The sequence below is a fragment of the Aedes aegypti genome, chromosome 3 (assembly GCF_002204515.2).
Source record: "Aedes aegypti strain LVP_AGWG chromosome 3, AaegL5.0 Primary Assembly, whole genome shotgun sequence".
NCBI lineage: Eukaryota > Metazoa > Arthropoda > Insecta > Diptera > Culicidae > Aedes > Aedes aegypti.
In genome coordinates, this window is record NC_035109.1 from 371,640,090 (window position 1) to 371,656,289 (window position 16,200).

At 38.7% G+C, this 16,200-nt stretch overlaps 1 protein-coding gene across 9 annotated transcripts in view; it reads right to left on the reverse strand.

Annotated features, from left to right (window-relative positions):
• LOC5571245 (protein phosphatase 1 regulatory subunit 16A) overlaps positions 1–16,200 on the reverse strand; it is a 488,636-nt gene that overhangs the window by 96,971 nt on the left and 375,465 nt on the right. For all 9 annotated transcript variants that reach the window (XM_021851208.1, XM_021851211.1, XM_021851209.1 and 6 more), the window contains 5 exons: positions 6,536–6,982; positions 6,349–6,474; positions 2,843–2,918; positions 2,499–2,619; positions 2,325–2,421 (listed from right to left, as the gene is read on the reverse strand). In XM_021851208.1, the coding sequence (XP_021706900.1) occupies positions 2,325–2,421; positions 2,499–2,619; positions 2,843–2,918; positions 6,349–6,474; positions 6,536–6,982 (867 nt within the window). The remainder of the gene's footprint in view (positions 1–2,324; positions 2,422–2,498; positions 2,620–2,842; positions 2,919–6,348; positions 6,475–6,535; positions 6,983–16,200) is intronic.

Here is a 16,200-nt window from a genome sequence, read left to right on the forward strand (position 1 = left end):
GAGAAAACTTCTGGAAAAATTCGAAGAAAACTTCCAAAAGCAGGTCGGTTCAATTTATGGGAGAAATTACAACGAACTTCGAAAACAAGTTGTTTGAACTTCTGGAAGAAGATTAGTGGAGCCTGCAGGAGAAACTTCTGGTAGAAGTTTTGTAGAACTTATATAAGATGTATTCTAGTGTGGACTAGTGTGGAATACCACAGTGTGGAGTCTCGTATCTCGATTCAGTGTGAATCCTGCTATACTAATGTGGATTTTGGGTTTTCAGTTTTGACCTTAGATCATTGATTCAGTGTGGATGCTGAGATTCCAGTGTAGATCCTGGTATTTCCGTGTGAATCCTACATTTTTAATGTCAGAGTACAGCAGCAGTCGCTTGACAACTTCTAAGGAAAGTTTACAGACACAAAATTTCTAAAGAATTTCTGGAATAAGTTCTGATGTATTTCTGTAGGAAACTTTTTGAGCCTACAGAAAGCAATTCTTTCAAACATCAGGAATAAATCTGTGCCAATTTTCAACTAACAGATCTATTGTGGTATGAAAAAACTTTAGTAAAAGTTTTACGGAATTCCTTAAGAAACCATTTCGATTTCAGGCTAATCTCTTGGTAAATTTATGCAAGATTAGAACTTTTGCGAAAGCTTTTATAGAACATCACAAAATTTGGACGGTTTAGATTGAAAGAAAGAGATGAACGACTCTTAATTTTGCCATATATTTTACGGGCGACACGTTTTTCAAGTAACACCATTGCCATTTGTTGAGTGAAAAGCGCGTAAACATTATTCCTGGCCACATTCAAATCATAGTGCAATTAAAAAACGACGAACAAAGAGGAAGAAATCAAAACAAACACGCTTAAAAAAGTCACATAGAATTGAGAACGACTTACACAAAATCAGGATCTTATGAACCAACACAAAATTTGTTTTTGCAAAATTGTTGTTTTGACACATGCTAAAAAAAATTACTCCTTCTTTTTTTACATCCACAGTTGATTGACAATATCGAACAATCCCGTATTAGCTGTGTAAATTTTATTGAGCGTGAATGTCATTAACAAATACTTAGCCATCTGGTGGACACTAGGAGAACGTTACGTATTCGTTTGCTTTTGACTCACTAGAGCGGCGCTTTTCATGTCGCCTTAAAAAGACGGGAGTCGGTTATCTTTTTCCTTCTAACCATCTTTGGCTGAACGTTACAAATTAAGGGGGCAGGATCCGTCATTGATTTCGGAATTTTTAGAAGCAGTTTTTTCGTTCAAAATCAAGAATGTTTACAGAAAAATGTGTTCACTGTATGTTATTCTCCAACCGAAACACAGTGAACACATTTTCATCGAATAATTTTCAGTTTTGAACAGAAAAACTGCTTTTGAAGTTTCGATGATGACGATGATTACGATGACGGAGCGTTGATCGTTAAGGCCTTTCTTTGTGACTGTTAGTTAATATATAAGAAAGAGGCGGTGAAATTCATACTCCGGAGTATTGCTCCGATGAAAAACCTAGTCCTTAAAATTTACAGAATTGATTGAGGAGATGTCCTGAATTTAGCATGCATGCTTCTGCTGTTTCAACAATTAACAAATTATGTAGAGTACTTGTACGAAACACCAAAAACAAATAATCCCTAGAATTGTCAAAGTTTAATTGAAAACGTTCCAACACTACCGAAACCCCAGTTTCTGACGATTCTATTAAAGCTTTGGGCAGTTACCATTCTCGATCCAGCAGTAGTATGTAGAATGCTTATTACAGCACATCTGACCCAGAAGTTTTTCGCATAAGTTAAGATCCCAGCAAAATGTTTGGAAACTTCAAACGTTCCGCTCTTCGGCGCTTGTAAGCCATCTGAGAAATGAACTCCCATTTCGAGTGGAGGACAATGTGGGAACCGTACCTTGAGCAAGGCTTATCTTCATTTGGCGTCCACTCTTCTACGAATGAGGCATGTTAACTGACTTTCGAATCCAAGAGTTAAAACTTTCTCGTCGTTTTCTGGATGTACGCAGGAGAAACAAGGAAGCGCGACGAGCTTCCATGAAAGTATTGTTGAACCCCCTCAAAGCTAAAATGTTCGAAGCACAATCTGAGATTGGGCGCCTTTAATTACCTCGTTGAATTATTTCTGACTACAACTCGGTTATAATTGACACCCACATCCCCGTATTTCTGAGAAAAATGACGACGACAGATCCAATTCCCTAAACCGTGGCGAAGACAACCACGCCGAAATCTAATTATCAACACTTCAAACGAGGAATGCACAAAACCGTGTTTGAAATCTAAACGTCGAATACTTCCATTGCCACTTACCTCTTGTGCCTGCAACCGGAACCGGGCTTCCTCGACGGCGTCCTTCTTGGTGGTGAGACCCTTGTCCCGAAGGGACGTCCGCCGCACCGATTGGGCTCTGGAAGGAGAAAGAAAGAAAACAGAATAAGTTAGGACGATGGTGGATAACAAGGGGGATAAATCGCTTCCTCGTACCTGGTGTTATTGCTTTGGGATCGCCGCACCCGCTTCCGCTGGGCTTCGGCCAGTCGTTTGCTCTCCTGTTCCGATTTGAGCTGCTCTATCCGCTCGCGAATTTCCGGATCTTCGCAAATGTCTGGGAGGAAAATGGAAAAACAGAAAAGTGGCATTGGTGGGTGACGAAATGTATGACTTTTTATAAGCTAGGGATGTCCATTTTTTAGAGAAATATGTTTAAACAGTAACGACTCATCTTATCTAATAAAGGAATGCATTAAAATGATTAAATTGAATGATTTATTATAGAACTAATTCAAAAACAGACATCCCTAACATTCCATTTGGGCGACGGAACTCACCAGAAGGTGTTTCATCGTTTTTGTTTTTGGCATTCAAATCAGCGCCACTTTGCGCTAGCATCTCCAGGACTTCGAGCTGAAAGTAAAATTCAATCGAAAAACATAAGATTGCAATAAAATTTAAGAAAATCGAGTCTAAAACTAAGTTTGGTAAGCTTGGTGCTTTTTATCGAAATCGAATCGAAATCGAATCAAAATCGAATCGAAATCGAATCGAAATCGAATCGAAATCGAATCGAAATCGAATCGAAATCGAATCGAAATCGAATCGAAATCGAATCGAAATCGAAATCGAATCGAATCGAAATCGAATCGAAATCGAATCGAAATCGAATCGAAATCGAATCGAAATCGAATCGAAATCGAATCGAAATCGAATCGAAATCGAATCGAAATCGAATCGAAATCGAATCGAAATCGAATCGAAATCGAATCGAAATCGAATCGAAATCGAATCGAATCGAAATCGAATCGAAATCGAATCGAAATCGAATCGAAATCGAAATCGAATCGAAATCGAATCGAAATCGAATCGAAATCGAATCGAAATCGAATCGAAATCGAATCGAAATCGAATCGAAATCGAATCGAAATCGAATCGAAATCGAATCGAAATCGAATCGAAATCGAATCGAAATCGAATCGAAATCGAATCGAAATCGAATCGAAATCGAATCGAAATCGAATCGAAATCGAATCGAAATCGAATCGAAATCGAATCGAAATCGAATCGAAATCGAATCGAAATCGAATCGAATCGAATCGAATCGAATCGAAATCGAATCGAAATCGAATCGAAATCGAATCGAAATCGAATCGAAATCGAATCGAAATCGAATCGAAATCGAATCGAAATCGAATCGAAATCGAATCGAAATCGAATCGAAATCGAATCGAAATCGAATCGAAATCGAATCGAAATCGAATCGAAATCGAATCGAAATCGAATCGAAATCGAATCGAAATCGAATCGAAATCGAATCGAAATCGAATCGAAATCGAATCGAAATCGAATCGAAATCGAATCGAAATCGAATCGAAATCGAATCGAAATCGAATCGAAATCGAATCGAAATCGAATCGAAATCGAATCGAAATCGAATCGAAATCGAATCGAAATCGAATCGAAATCGAATCGAAATCGAATCGAAATCGAATCGAAATCGAATCGAAATCGAATCGAAATCGAATCGAAATCGAATCGAAATCGAATCGAAATCGAATCGAAATCGAATCGAAATCGAATCGAAATCGAATCGAAATCGAATCGAAATCGAATCGAAATCCAATCGAATCGAAATCGAATCGAAAATCGAATCCGAAAATCGAATCGAAATCGAATTCGAAAATCGATCGAAAATCGGAATCGAAATCGAAAATCGACGAAATCGAATCGAATCGAATCGAAATCGAATCGAAATTGAATCGAAATCGAATCGGAAATCGGATCGTAAATCGAAATCGAAGATCCGAATCGAAATCCAATCCGAAATCGAATCGAAAATCGAAATCGATCCATTCGAAATCGAATCGAAAATCGAATCGAAATCCAAATCGAAAATCCATCGAATCGATCGAAATCGAAATCGAATCGAAATCGAATTCGAAATCGAATCGAAAATCGAATCGAAATCGAATCGAAATCGAATCGAAGATCGAAATCGAATCGGAATCGAAATCGAAATCGAAATCGAATCGACGAAATCGTAATCGAAAAATCGAAATCGAATCGAATCGTACGAAATTCGAATCGCAAATCGAATCGAAATCGAATCGAAATCGAAATCGAATCGAAATCGAATCGAAATCGAATCGAAATCGAATCGAAATCGAATCGAAATCGAATCGAAATCGAATCGAAATCGAATCGAAATCGAATCGAAATCGAATCGAAATCGAATCGAAATCGAATCGAAATCGAATCGAAATCGAATCGAAATCGAATCGAAATCGAATCGAAATCGAATCGAAATCGAATCGAAATCGAATCGAAATCGAATCGAAATCGAATCGAAATCGAATCGAAATCGAATCGAAATCGAATCGAAATCGAATCGAAATCGAATCGAAATCGAATCGAAATCGAATCGAAATCGAATCGAAATCGAATCGAAATCGAATCGAAATCGAATCGAAATCGAATCGAAATCGAATCGAAATCGAATCGAAATCGAATCGAAATCGAATCGAAATCGAATCGAAATCGAATCGAAATCGAATCGAAATCGAATCGAAATCGAATCGAAATCGAATCGAAATCGAATCGAATCGAATCGAAATCGAATCGAAATCGAATCGAAATCGAATCGAAATCGAATCGAAATCGAATCGAAATCGAATCGAAATCGAATCGAAATCGAATCGAAATCGAATCGAAATCGAATCGAAATCGAATCGAAATCGAATCGAAATCGAATCGAAATCGAATCGAAATCGAATCGAAATCGAATCGAAATCGAATCGAAATCGAATCGAAATCGAATCGAAATCGAATCGAAATCGAATCGAAATCGAATCGAAATCGAATCGAATCGAATCGAATCGAAATCGAATCGAAATCGAATCGAAATCGAATCGAAATCGAATCGAAATCGAATCGAAATCGAATCGAAATCGAATCGAAATCGAATCGAAATCGAATCGAAATCGAATCGAAATCGAACGAATCGAATCGAAATCGAATCGAAATCGAATCGAAATCGAATCGAAATCGAATCGAAATCGAATCGAAATCGAATCGAAATCGAATCGAAATCGAATCGAAATCGAATCGAAATCGAATCGAAATCGAATCGAAATCGAATCGAAATCGAATCGAAATCGAATCGAAATCGAATCGAAATCGAATCGAAATCGAATCGAAATCGAATCGAAATCGAATCGAAATCGAATCGAAATCGAATCGAAATCGAATCGAAATCGAATCGAAATCGAATCGGAAATCGAATCGAAATCGAATCGAAATCGAATCGAAATCGAATCGAAATCGAATCGAAATCGAATCGAAATCGAATCGAAATCGAATCGAAATCGAATCGAAATCGAATCGAAATCGAATCGAAATCGAATCGAAATCGAATCGAAATCGAATCGAAATCGAATCGAAATCGAATCGAAATCGAATCGAAATCGATCGAATCGAATCGAAATCGAATCGAAATCGAATCGAAATCGAATCGAAATCGAATCGAATCGAATCGAAATCGAATCGAAATCGAATCGAAATCGAATCGAAATCGATCGAATCGAATCGAAATCGAATCGAAATCGAATCGAAATCGAATCGAAATCGAATCGAAATCGAATCGAAATCGAATCGAAATCGAATCGAAATCGAATCGAAATCGAATCGAAATCGAATCGAAATCGAATCGAAATCGAATCGAAATCGAATCGAAATCCAATCAAAATCCAATCGAAATCGAGACCGAATGTTTTCAGCCCTGAAACTTAGTTTCCTGAAAGAGATTGGGAACCACTGTCACCGTTAGAAGCGAAGTACTTACGTGACCCCAACAGGCAGCAGCATGCACCGGAGTCCACAGGTCGTGATCCACTGCGTCCGTCGATACATGCTGCTCTAATAGGAACTCAACCACTCTCGTGTAGCCATTGGCCGACGCTATGTGAAGCTGTAATGATAGAATGTCACGTTAATCCTTAGTCAAAAAGTTGTCTTGAAATATTGACTACCGGCGTCGCGCCCTGACTATCAGGTACTTCCAGATCCCCACCCTGGGCGGCCGTGTCCTGCAGATCCTTGAGCATCTGCGTCTCGGTCGCCGCTCGCGTCTCGTCGATCAGCTCCTGCGTGACGCCCCGTTTGGACATTTCCGCCTCGATGTAGTCCAGGGCCTCCTCGTCGTCGCATATGTCGTACGGCATGTTACCGTCGGCGTTCACCGAAAGCAGGTTTGCACCCCGCCCTATCAGTATCTTGACCAGATTCAGGTGTCCGCAGGTAGCGGCAGCATGTAGTGGTGTCCACCTTTCGCTATCCTGAGCGTTCACGTTGGCCCCGTAGTCCAGCAGAAGGTTCAACATTTCCGCGTTGTCGTCGATGCAGCACTGGTGCAGTGCCGTTAGACCGTCCATGTTGGTTGCGTCCGGAGTTACGCCCTTCTGCAGCAGTTTGGCCACCTATCATGGGAAGAAAAAAAAGGGAAAATATTAATCTCAAAATACATTACGTTTATCCTGTGAAGGAAACTACAAAAAAATTTGTATGCGCAAATTGCGGAGGCAACCTTAAGTCAAACCTTTGGGATTGCCCTTCGCGCAAATGAATCGTTGAAGCTCGTACCAGGCAGATGAATGGCAACGTTTTTCGTAGCCGGAATTCCAAAGGCAGAATCTCCAACAGTTCTCATTTTTCAGTTAACGATCGCTTACTTAATAATCATACCCATCAGGTAAATTATTACTAAGCTCATTTACAAACTAATGTTCTTGCGTCGGGTAATCGTTCGAATCTTTCCAATTTGTAGTGTATTCCTATGCCATTTTTGTCGTAGGTAATTTCAACTCCTCTCCTTGAAATTTTCAAACCATGTTGTATGCTGCACCAATATGGACTAGCTGTTGTAATACCAGGAGGAAACCTCTGCAGAGGATTTAGAATAAAATTTTGAAAATGATTCTGAAGCTCCCTCCCTGGTATAGTACTAATGAGTTACATAGAATATCCAATGTTGAAACATTGGAACAAATGTCGAATATAATTATTGAAAAATTAGACAAAAATCGTTGCAATCTTTTATTGCCACGATAAATGCGTTATATATCTAGGTTGAGTTAGGTTAAGTTAATTGAAAACGTTTTTTTTTTGCTTTTAAATGCAGGTGAATTCAACCCACCTGTAAAAATTTGAACTGCTACGACAAATGAAATGTAATATGCTAATATACAAAATATTAACATAAACTCAATTTAGTTTTACCAAACTAGGATGATATTGTTTCATAACAGAGAATGTCTAGACATAAGAAATGGATGTAATGTTTGGAGTAATACTAATAAAAAAATGAAAGTCCCAAAATGTTCCCCCCGAGCAAAACAATCAAAGCAAGCGTCAGAAAAACAGTCACGTTCAGCCGCAGCCAACTGGGATTCCCATTTCGCGGAGAGGGCAAAAACTTTTCCCCAACACAAGCAGGCGACGGGCGGTAAATGCGCAAAGTTTCCCAAAAAAGATAAATTGATTTTGATTCGCATCTGGATTTCGTTCGTGGGCGGGTGAAAATTCCTGAGGGCAATTAGGGATCGCCCGGTGGAAATCAAAAGTCACTGGAAGTGACTTGGATGAAATATATATATCTTCTCAGCTGCTCTCACGATTCAATCAACTTCACTTCAGCAGAAGCGAAACCATTAGCTGTGGGAAGAATGAGGGTTGTGTAAATTGTTAACCGTCTCGGCAGGTAGCAGACATGAATGAAAATTTAATAGGGATCATGCCTAACTTCCGATAATATCGATCCGAAAGGTAACTGCCATCCATAAAGTGATCCGTAGGGAGAAAATTGAAAAAGGTAAATATTGCAAACAACGGAAGCGGTGCCGGCATCCGGATGGGCGGATATTGAAACGATCAACATTTTGCCGGTTTCTGAAGAAAAATGCAGGAGATGTTGAAATAGAAATCTAACGATGAAAAATCTTGCTTCTGGCAGAGAATGGAGGAGAAAATAAAGCTACTACTATCTAGTTTTCGAACTAAACATTCCCCAATAATCTTTGAAGGATTTTCGCTACGATTTCCGTTAAAATACCTAGAGGCTTTCCAACATAAATTTTCAAGCACTTCCGTTGAAATCCTTAGAGCATTTCCATCCATTTTTTACATAAAGATTGGACTCGGAAAAAATGCGACACTTTGTTTTGTTTTGGGTGTAAGTTTCTATCGCGTGGGTAAAAATTAATTGAATTTTGGGTAATAGTTTAGAATGTTTTGTTTATGTGTGCAAATCGTCGCGATCTGTCAATTAGTTTTCAAGATGCATTAGAAACAAGAAAGGCTGCGCCCGCAAATCGTGGGCGCCACCGCAATCGATAATCCTACCCGAGCAGAAGAAAATAACTACTGAATACCAAATGGAGGTATTCCATACCAGATAATTTCCAATACTTACAACTTGAATGAGGTATGGATGAGCTCTGCATAAGAGGTAAAATACTTCAAATAATACCTCAAGCATATTCTACGAACACCAAACTGATAACTAGATCAGGTATTGTAATACCTCAATAATACTTGATGGATTTTCATATAAAAATGAAATTTTTCAATTGTAGTTCAATACCTCCAGCAGACTTCAAAAGCTTTTTAATACCTCAATGAAGTTAATTAACTCATTACGCGTGGTAAAGATGGACAAATTATGGGTGAAATTATGAAAAAAATCCCAGCCGAGCACGTGGATTTTTTTCATATTTTCACCCATAATTTGTCCATCTTTACCACGTGTAATGAGTTAATTAATTTAATAACCATGCGGATTGGATTACCGAACAGCTCAATATAAGCGTCAATTTATACCTCAATGTAGTATGTTTAATTGTTTGAAAGATTTTTTTTCAATACCATCATAATACCAAATTGAGGTATTGACAACAGAACAATACCTAATTTTGGTATGATACCAAAAAATGGTATGCATAAGTTATTCGGGAGTTATTTGTTCCTCCTCGGGTAGTCAGTCGCACAGATGGATCGACAAAAGGCTTGGAATCCACCATTCCACCTTGTCCCTCGTTGTGAAAATGTTCCAGGAGACGAAGACCATCGAGCGGCGCGCTGGAAGCGGCCGAAAACGGAATACCCAGAGAAGGCGCGGAAGATGAGACAGTACATTAAGAATAACCCGAACCTTTCCACCCGAGACGTGGCCAAAAAGGTCAATTCGTCGAAGTGGTTCGTCCTGCAGACCATGAAGCGGGCTGGGCTACGTGTTTTTCAGGTCAGGAAGGCGCCAAACCGGACTGACAAGCAAAACACGCTGGCCGAATTGCGTGCGCGGAAGCTGTACCGTGAGAAGCTGGTCAAGCCAGGCTGTCTCGTCATGGACTACGAGACATACATCAAGGCGGACACCAAACAAATTCACGGCCTTCAGTTTTTTTTATCGGTACGGCCCGCATGGAGGTTCCGGAAAAGTTCCGGAAGAGAAAGATGGAAATTCGCGAAGAAGTACCTGTTGTGGCAGGCGATCTGCGATAGCAAGCCTTTCGTTACAACCGGCACTATAAACGGGAAGATTTATCAATAGGAATGCTTGCAGAAGCGCTTGCTGCTCTGCCTCCGCTCTTACCGTGGTTCCATGCTGTTCTGGCCGGATCTCGCTCCATGCCATTAAGCCAAGCCTGTTAATGGATTGGTACGAAACGATTGGCGTTAATGTGGTCCCGAGGAAAGCGAACCCGCCAAATACACCAGAACTTCGTCCGATCGAACAGTTTTGGGCGATAATGAAAGAAGTTGAAGAAAAGCGGAAAAAACATTCAAAACCGATAAAGCTTTGAAGAAAAACTGTGTAAATTGTGTAAGAAAGATAAGTAAAGCCTCGCCTAAGATCTCATAAGCAGTGTTAAGAGAAATGTACGAGCATTCAGCTTGGGGGAGGAAATTCAATAAATAAATTATGCCAAAACATAGCTAATATATATAGTTATTTAATCCCTGCAAATTTGAGAAGTATTCGATTAAAAATGTCTTTTTGGTGATCTTTTTTGTGTGTCTCATTTTTCCGAGTCCAGTCTGTATTTCCGTTGACATTCTTCAAAGGGGTTTCCTTTGAAGATTTCTGTTGAATTCCTTGAAAGATACTACATGCATTTAAAAGGATATCGAATACAATTTTTTAGAAGTAGAATTTTCGAGACATTTTTTGTTTAAAGCTTTGAAACGTTTTCACTATAAACCAGAACGAATTTCGGTTCAAATCCTTGGAGAATTCAATATAAAACCTAAGAAGAAATGATTGCTGAATTTTCGTTGAATCTTTGAAGGATTTCCATTGAAATCCTTGGAGCATTCCCGGTAAAAGCCTAGAAGGGCTTTCGATTAAATCCTCGTGAAGAATTTTCTCTGTAATCTGTGGATGATCATCACGGTGAATGAAATGCTCCAAATTTCCACTGAAATCCTTGTTGGGTTTTCATTAAAACTCTTGAAGTATCTCCACTTTGAAATAATTGAAGATTTTTCTGTAAAATCCTCAATTCACTTCCACTGAAGTCCTTGAAAGTTTATTAAAGATTTTAGACACCAGTTTTTGAGGATTTTCTGCATAATCCTTGAAAGATTTTCAGTTAACCCTCTTATACCCAACCCAGCCTTTAGACGGGGTACACTTTGGAATTTTGTGTATTTTTTCGTAGCTGAGAAATCAATATGATTCTATTTTTGGCTTAAACCTTGACTCAAAACACGCATTTAAGATTTTTTTATGACTTTTTAAGCTTTTTGTATTTTTGAAAATTGTTTGAAACATTGTATTCTTACATAACCTACAAAAGCATGGGGTTCATTTAACGTGTAATATAAAAATCGTAACTTTTATATTTTTCTACGATCCTGTCAGAGAAGAAGAGCTTGGTGGTATTAAAATAATTTCAAACCTATTTTTCTCTTAATTACGCGGAAAATAAAATACAACAGAAAAAAATTAGGAAATTTAATATTTTTAAAAGTACCGTAAAAATGATATATTATTGCCAAAAATCAGTAATTATAAAAGGCTTCAAGAAAAATTGAAACAAAAATTCATAGATTTGCGAATAAAAATAAATAATTGCCCAATACGTGTTTAGAACGATTTTAGATAACTAAAAATGATATTAAGATCGATAATAAAAATTTGGGTATAAGAGGGTTATAACTAGCTCACAGTAGATCGGATATACCCCTGCATCTACGCTAGTTTATGCATGTGGGCGAGGATTTTTTTTTGGCAGAGAGGTTTGCTTTTGGTTAGCAGACTGCCTATGTATCAGGCGAAGGAAAGGCGTGCCATAATGATGGAAGAATGGAAGCGCAGGGAAACGGTTTCTTCTAGTGTAGAGTGAAAAATAGACGCAAGTGGAAGATACAACTAAAAAGTACGAGGAAAGATACGGGCCTGGGATTGAACCGATGACATTCTGCTTATGAAGCAGAAGCGATAGCCATAGACCTCGACTCCATGTTTACGTTGATATTCTTAAAGGTGTTCCGTTAAGGATTTCTGTTGGAATCTTTGAAATATCCTCCATGTATTTCAACGAAAATCTTCCTAGGATATCGACTGGAATTTTCATTGAATTTCCATGTGAATTTTGGATATAACTATGAAGGATTCCCACTGAAACCCAGGAAGGATAACCGTTGAAAGCGTTGAGAGATTTCTGTTGAAATCCTAAAAGAATATCAGTTAAAATTCAAGGCGAATAAAATTTAAAACTTCAACATAAAGTTATGTCGGATTTACGTTGAATTTGTTCTTGAAATTTGCTTGAAATCCCTAAAGGATTTCCATTGAAGACTTAAAATGTTTTCTTTGAAATCCTTGAAGGGCTTTCGATGAGATCATCGTAAGATTTTCGAAGAAATCCTTGGAGAATTTTGTCTGAAATCAGTGGAGGATTTTCTCTGAAATCCTCAGAAGATTTTTCCTTAAATTTTCGCAACTTTCGTATTTGGAGAATTCCGGAGAAATCTTCGAACAATTTCTGCAGAAAGAATTGTAGGAGAATTCATTGAAGGGTTCCGTTGAAGTTCTTGAATTGTCATCACGGTTATCCACGGAGGATTTACATCGAAATCATTGGAAGATGCTTGCTCAAAATCCTTGGAGAAAATCCTCCAAATGTCCACTGAAATCCTTGCAGGGGTTTCACAAAAACTTTTGAAGTAGTTTAGAGAAAGATTTTCAAGTATTTCAAGGTAGATACTTGAAAAACTTTCTGTAAAATTCTAAAATAACTGCTACTGAGATCTTTTAATCATTGCTAAAGGTTTTATACAATATTTTTTAAAGAATTTCCTGCAAAATCTTTGAAGGATTTCCGACAAAATCTAGGAGAATCATCTACTGTATAGTTTCTGCAGGTGTTAGGAAGATTTCATATTTTTCAAGTATCAGAATATTCCTGCTAGAGTCCTTGCATAATTTCCATCCAAATCTTTAGAAAAATTCTACCAGCCAATCGGAATGCTTCCAACTTCCAATGATTTCTTTGGAAAATCTCCAGCCCTATTCAAGGAAAATTTCCAGCGAAATCTTTGAAAGATTTCCACCGAAATCCTTGTAGGATTTCCGAAGAAACCTCAAATATCTTCCGACGAGGATTTCCAGCAAAATTTTAGAAGGACTTCCAAAGAAATCCTGAAATAACTTCTAATGAAATATGAAATAGTATAATAAAATAACTATTTGCGAAGAAATCCTGTAAGGGTTTCCGAACAAGTTCTGTGAGGATTTCCGGAGAAATCCTGTGAGGAATCCTTAAAAATTCTGTGCGGATTTCCGGAGAAAAACTGTGAGAATTTCCGGAGAATTCATGTTAGGATTTCTGGAGAAATTCTGTGAGGGTTTCCTGACAAGTAAGAACTTTAGGAAAAATCCAGTGAGGATTTCCGAAAAAAAATCCTGTGAGGAGTACAGAGAGAAATCCTGTGAGGATTTCCGGAGAGATTCTGTGAGGATTTCCGGAGAAATCCTGTGATGATTTCCTGAAAAATCTTGTGACGATTTCCGGAGGAATCCTATGAGGACTTCCGGAGAAATCCTGTGAGGTTTTTCGAAGAAATCCTGAAAGGATTTCCTGAAAAATGTTGTGAGGATTTTCGGAGAAATCCTGTGAGGACTTCCGGAGAATTCCCGTGAGATTTTCCGTAGAAATCATATGAGGATTTCTGGAGAACAGCTACTTGGTTTCCGGACAAGTCCTGTAAGGACATTAGGAAAAATCCAGTGAGGATTTCCGAAAAAATCCTGTGAGGATTTGCGGAGAAATCCTGTGAGGATTTCCGGAAAAATCCTTTGTGGCTTTTCGGAGAATTCCTGTGACGCTTTCTGGAGAAATACAGTGAGGATTTCCGGTCAAGTCCTGTGAGGACTTTAGGAAAAATCCAGTGTGGATTTCTGAGGAACTCAAGTGAGGATTTCCGAAGAAATCCTGTGAGCACTTCCGGAGAAATGCTGTGAGGATTTCCGGAGACATCCTCAGAAAGAATTTCTGTAAAAATCCCATGAGTATTTGCGAAGAAATCCTGTGACGCTTTCTGGAGAAATACTGTGAAGATTTCCAGAGAAATCCTGTGATGATTTTGTAGAAATCCCGTGATGATTTCCTGAGAAATCCTGTGAGGATTTCCGGAGAAATCCTGTGAGGCTTTCTGAAGAAGGATAAGGATTTCCGGAGAAATGCTGTAAGAATTTCCGGAAAAATTCTATGAGGATATCCGGAGAAATCCTGTGACGCTTTCTGAAGAAATATTGTGAAGATTTCCAGAGAAATCCTGTGATGATTTCCGTAAAAATCCCGTGATGATTTCCTGAGAAATCCTGTGAGGCTCTCCGGAGAAATCCTGTGACGCTTTCTGGAAAAATATTGTGAGGATTTTAGGAGAAATGATGTGAGGATTTCCGGAGAAATGCTGCCAAAAGCTTCAGAGAAACCCTGTGAGGGTCCTGTGCGGACTTTTGGAAAAATCCAATGAGGATTTCTGGAAAGCTCCAGCGAGGATTTCCGAAAAAATCCTGTGAAGATTTCCGAAGAAGTGCTGAGACGTTTTTCGGAGAAGTCCTGTGAGGATTTGCGGAGGAATCCTGTAAGACTTTCTGAAGAAGGATAAGGATTTCCGGAGAAATGCTGTAAGAATTTCCGGAAAAATCCTATGAGGTTATCCGGAGAAATCCTGTAACGCTTTCTGGAGAAATACTGTGAAGATTTCCAGAGAAATCCTGTGATGATTTCCGTAAAAATCCCGTGATGATTTCCTAAGAAATCCTGTGAGGCTTTTCGGAGAAATCCTGTGACGCTTTCTGGAAAAATATTGTGAGGATTTTAGGAGAAATGATGTGAGGATTTCCGGAGAAATGCTGCCAAAAGCTTCAGAGAAACCATGTGATGGTCCTGTGACGAGTTTTGGAAAAATCCAGTGAGGATTTCTGGAAAACTCCAGCGAGGATTTCCGAAAAAATCCTGTGAAGATTTCCGGAGAAGTACTGAGACGTTTTCCGGAGAAGTCCTGTGAGGATTTGCGGAGGAATCCTGCGAGGCTTTCTGAAGAAGGATGCGGATTTCCAGAGAAATGCTGTGAGGATTTTCTGAGAAATCCTGTGAGGCTTTTTTGATAAATACTGTGAGGATTTCCGGAAAAATCGTGTTAGGATTTCCGGAGAAATACTGTTAGAATCTCCGAAGAAATCGTGTTAGGATTTCTGAAGAAATCCCATGAGCATTTCAGAAGAAATCCAGTGAGGATTTCTGGAAAAATCCTGTGAGGAATTTCGGAGAAATCCAGTGAGGACTTCAAGAGAAATCCTGTGAGTGTTTCCAGAGAAATCCATGAAGATATCGGAAGAAATCCTTTGAGGGTTTCTGGAGAAATCCTGTGAGGCTTTCTGGAAAAACTTTGTGACGACTCCTGGAGAAATGCTATTAGGATTTCCGGAAAAATTATCTGAAGATTACTGGAAAAATAAGTGAGGATTTCTGTTAGGATTTCCGAAGAACTACTCCTAGAGATTCCGAAGTAATTCTGTTAGGATTTCCGAAGAAATCCTGTTAGGACTTTCAAAGAAATCTAGTGAGGATTTCTGGTGAAATCTAGTGAGGATTTCCGGAGCAATGCAATGAGGATTTTCAGATAAATCCTGTGAGAATTTCCGGAGAAATCCTGTGAAGATTCCCGGAGAAATCCTGTGAAGATTTTTGGATAAATGTTTTGAGGACTCCTGAAGCAATGTTGTGAGGATTTCCGGAAGAATCCTCTAACAATTACTGGAGAAAACCAGTGAGTGGAGATGTTCAGTGAAGGTTTCTGAAAAAAAAAATATCAGTGAAGATTACCAGAGAAATCCTGTGAGGATTTTTGGAGAAATTATGTGAGGGAAAAGGACAAGGCCTGTGAGGAATTCTTGAGAAGTCATGTGAGGATTTGAAAGAGAAATCTAGTGATGATTTCCAGAGAAATTATGACCGTTACCCTTCGGTCATCGCACTAAGTACTAGGAAGAGTAATTAATTTGAAACTATGTTTGTGCTGTAAGTCTAAAATGATTGGCTAGCTTTATAATGTTAGAATGAAACATTATTGATAAATGTATGCAATAACAGTTTTCAATTTTGTGAAGACTGAAAAGCCAATCCAA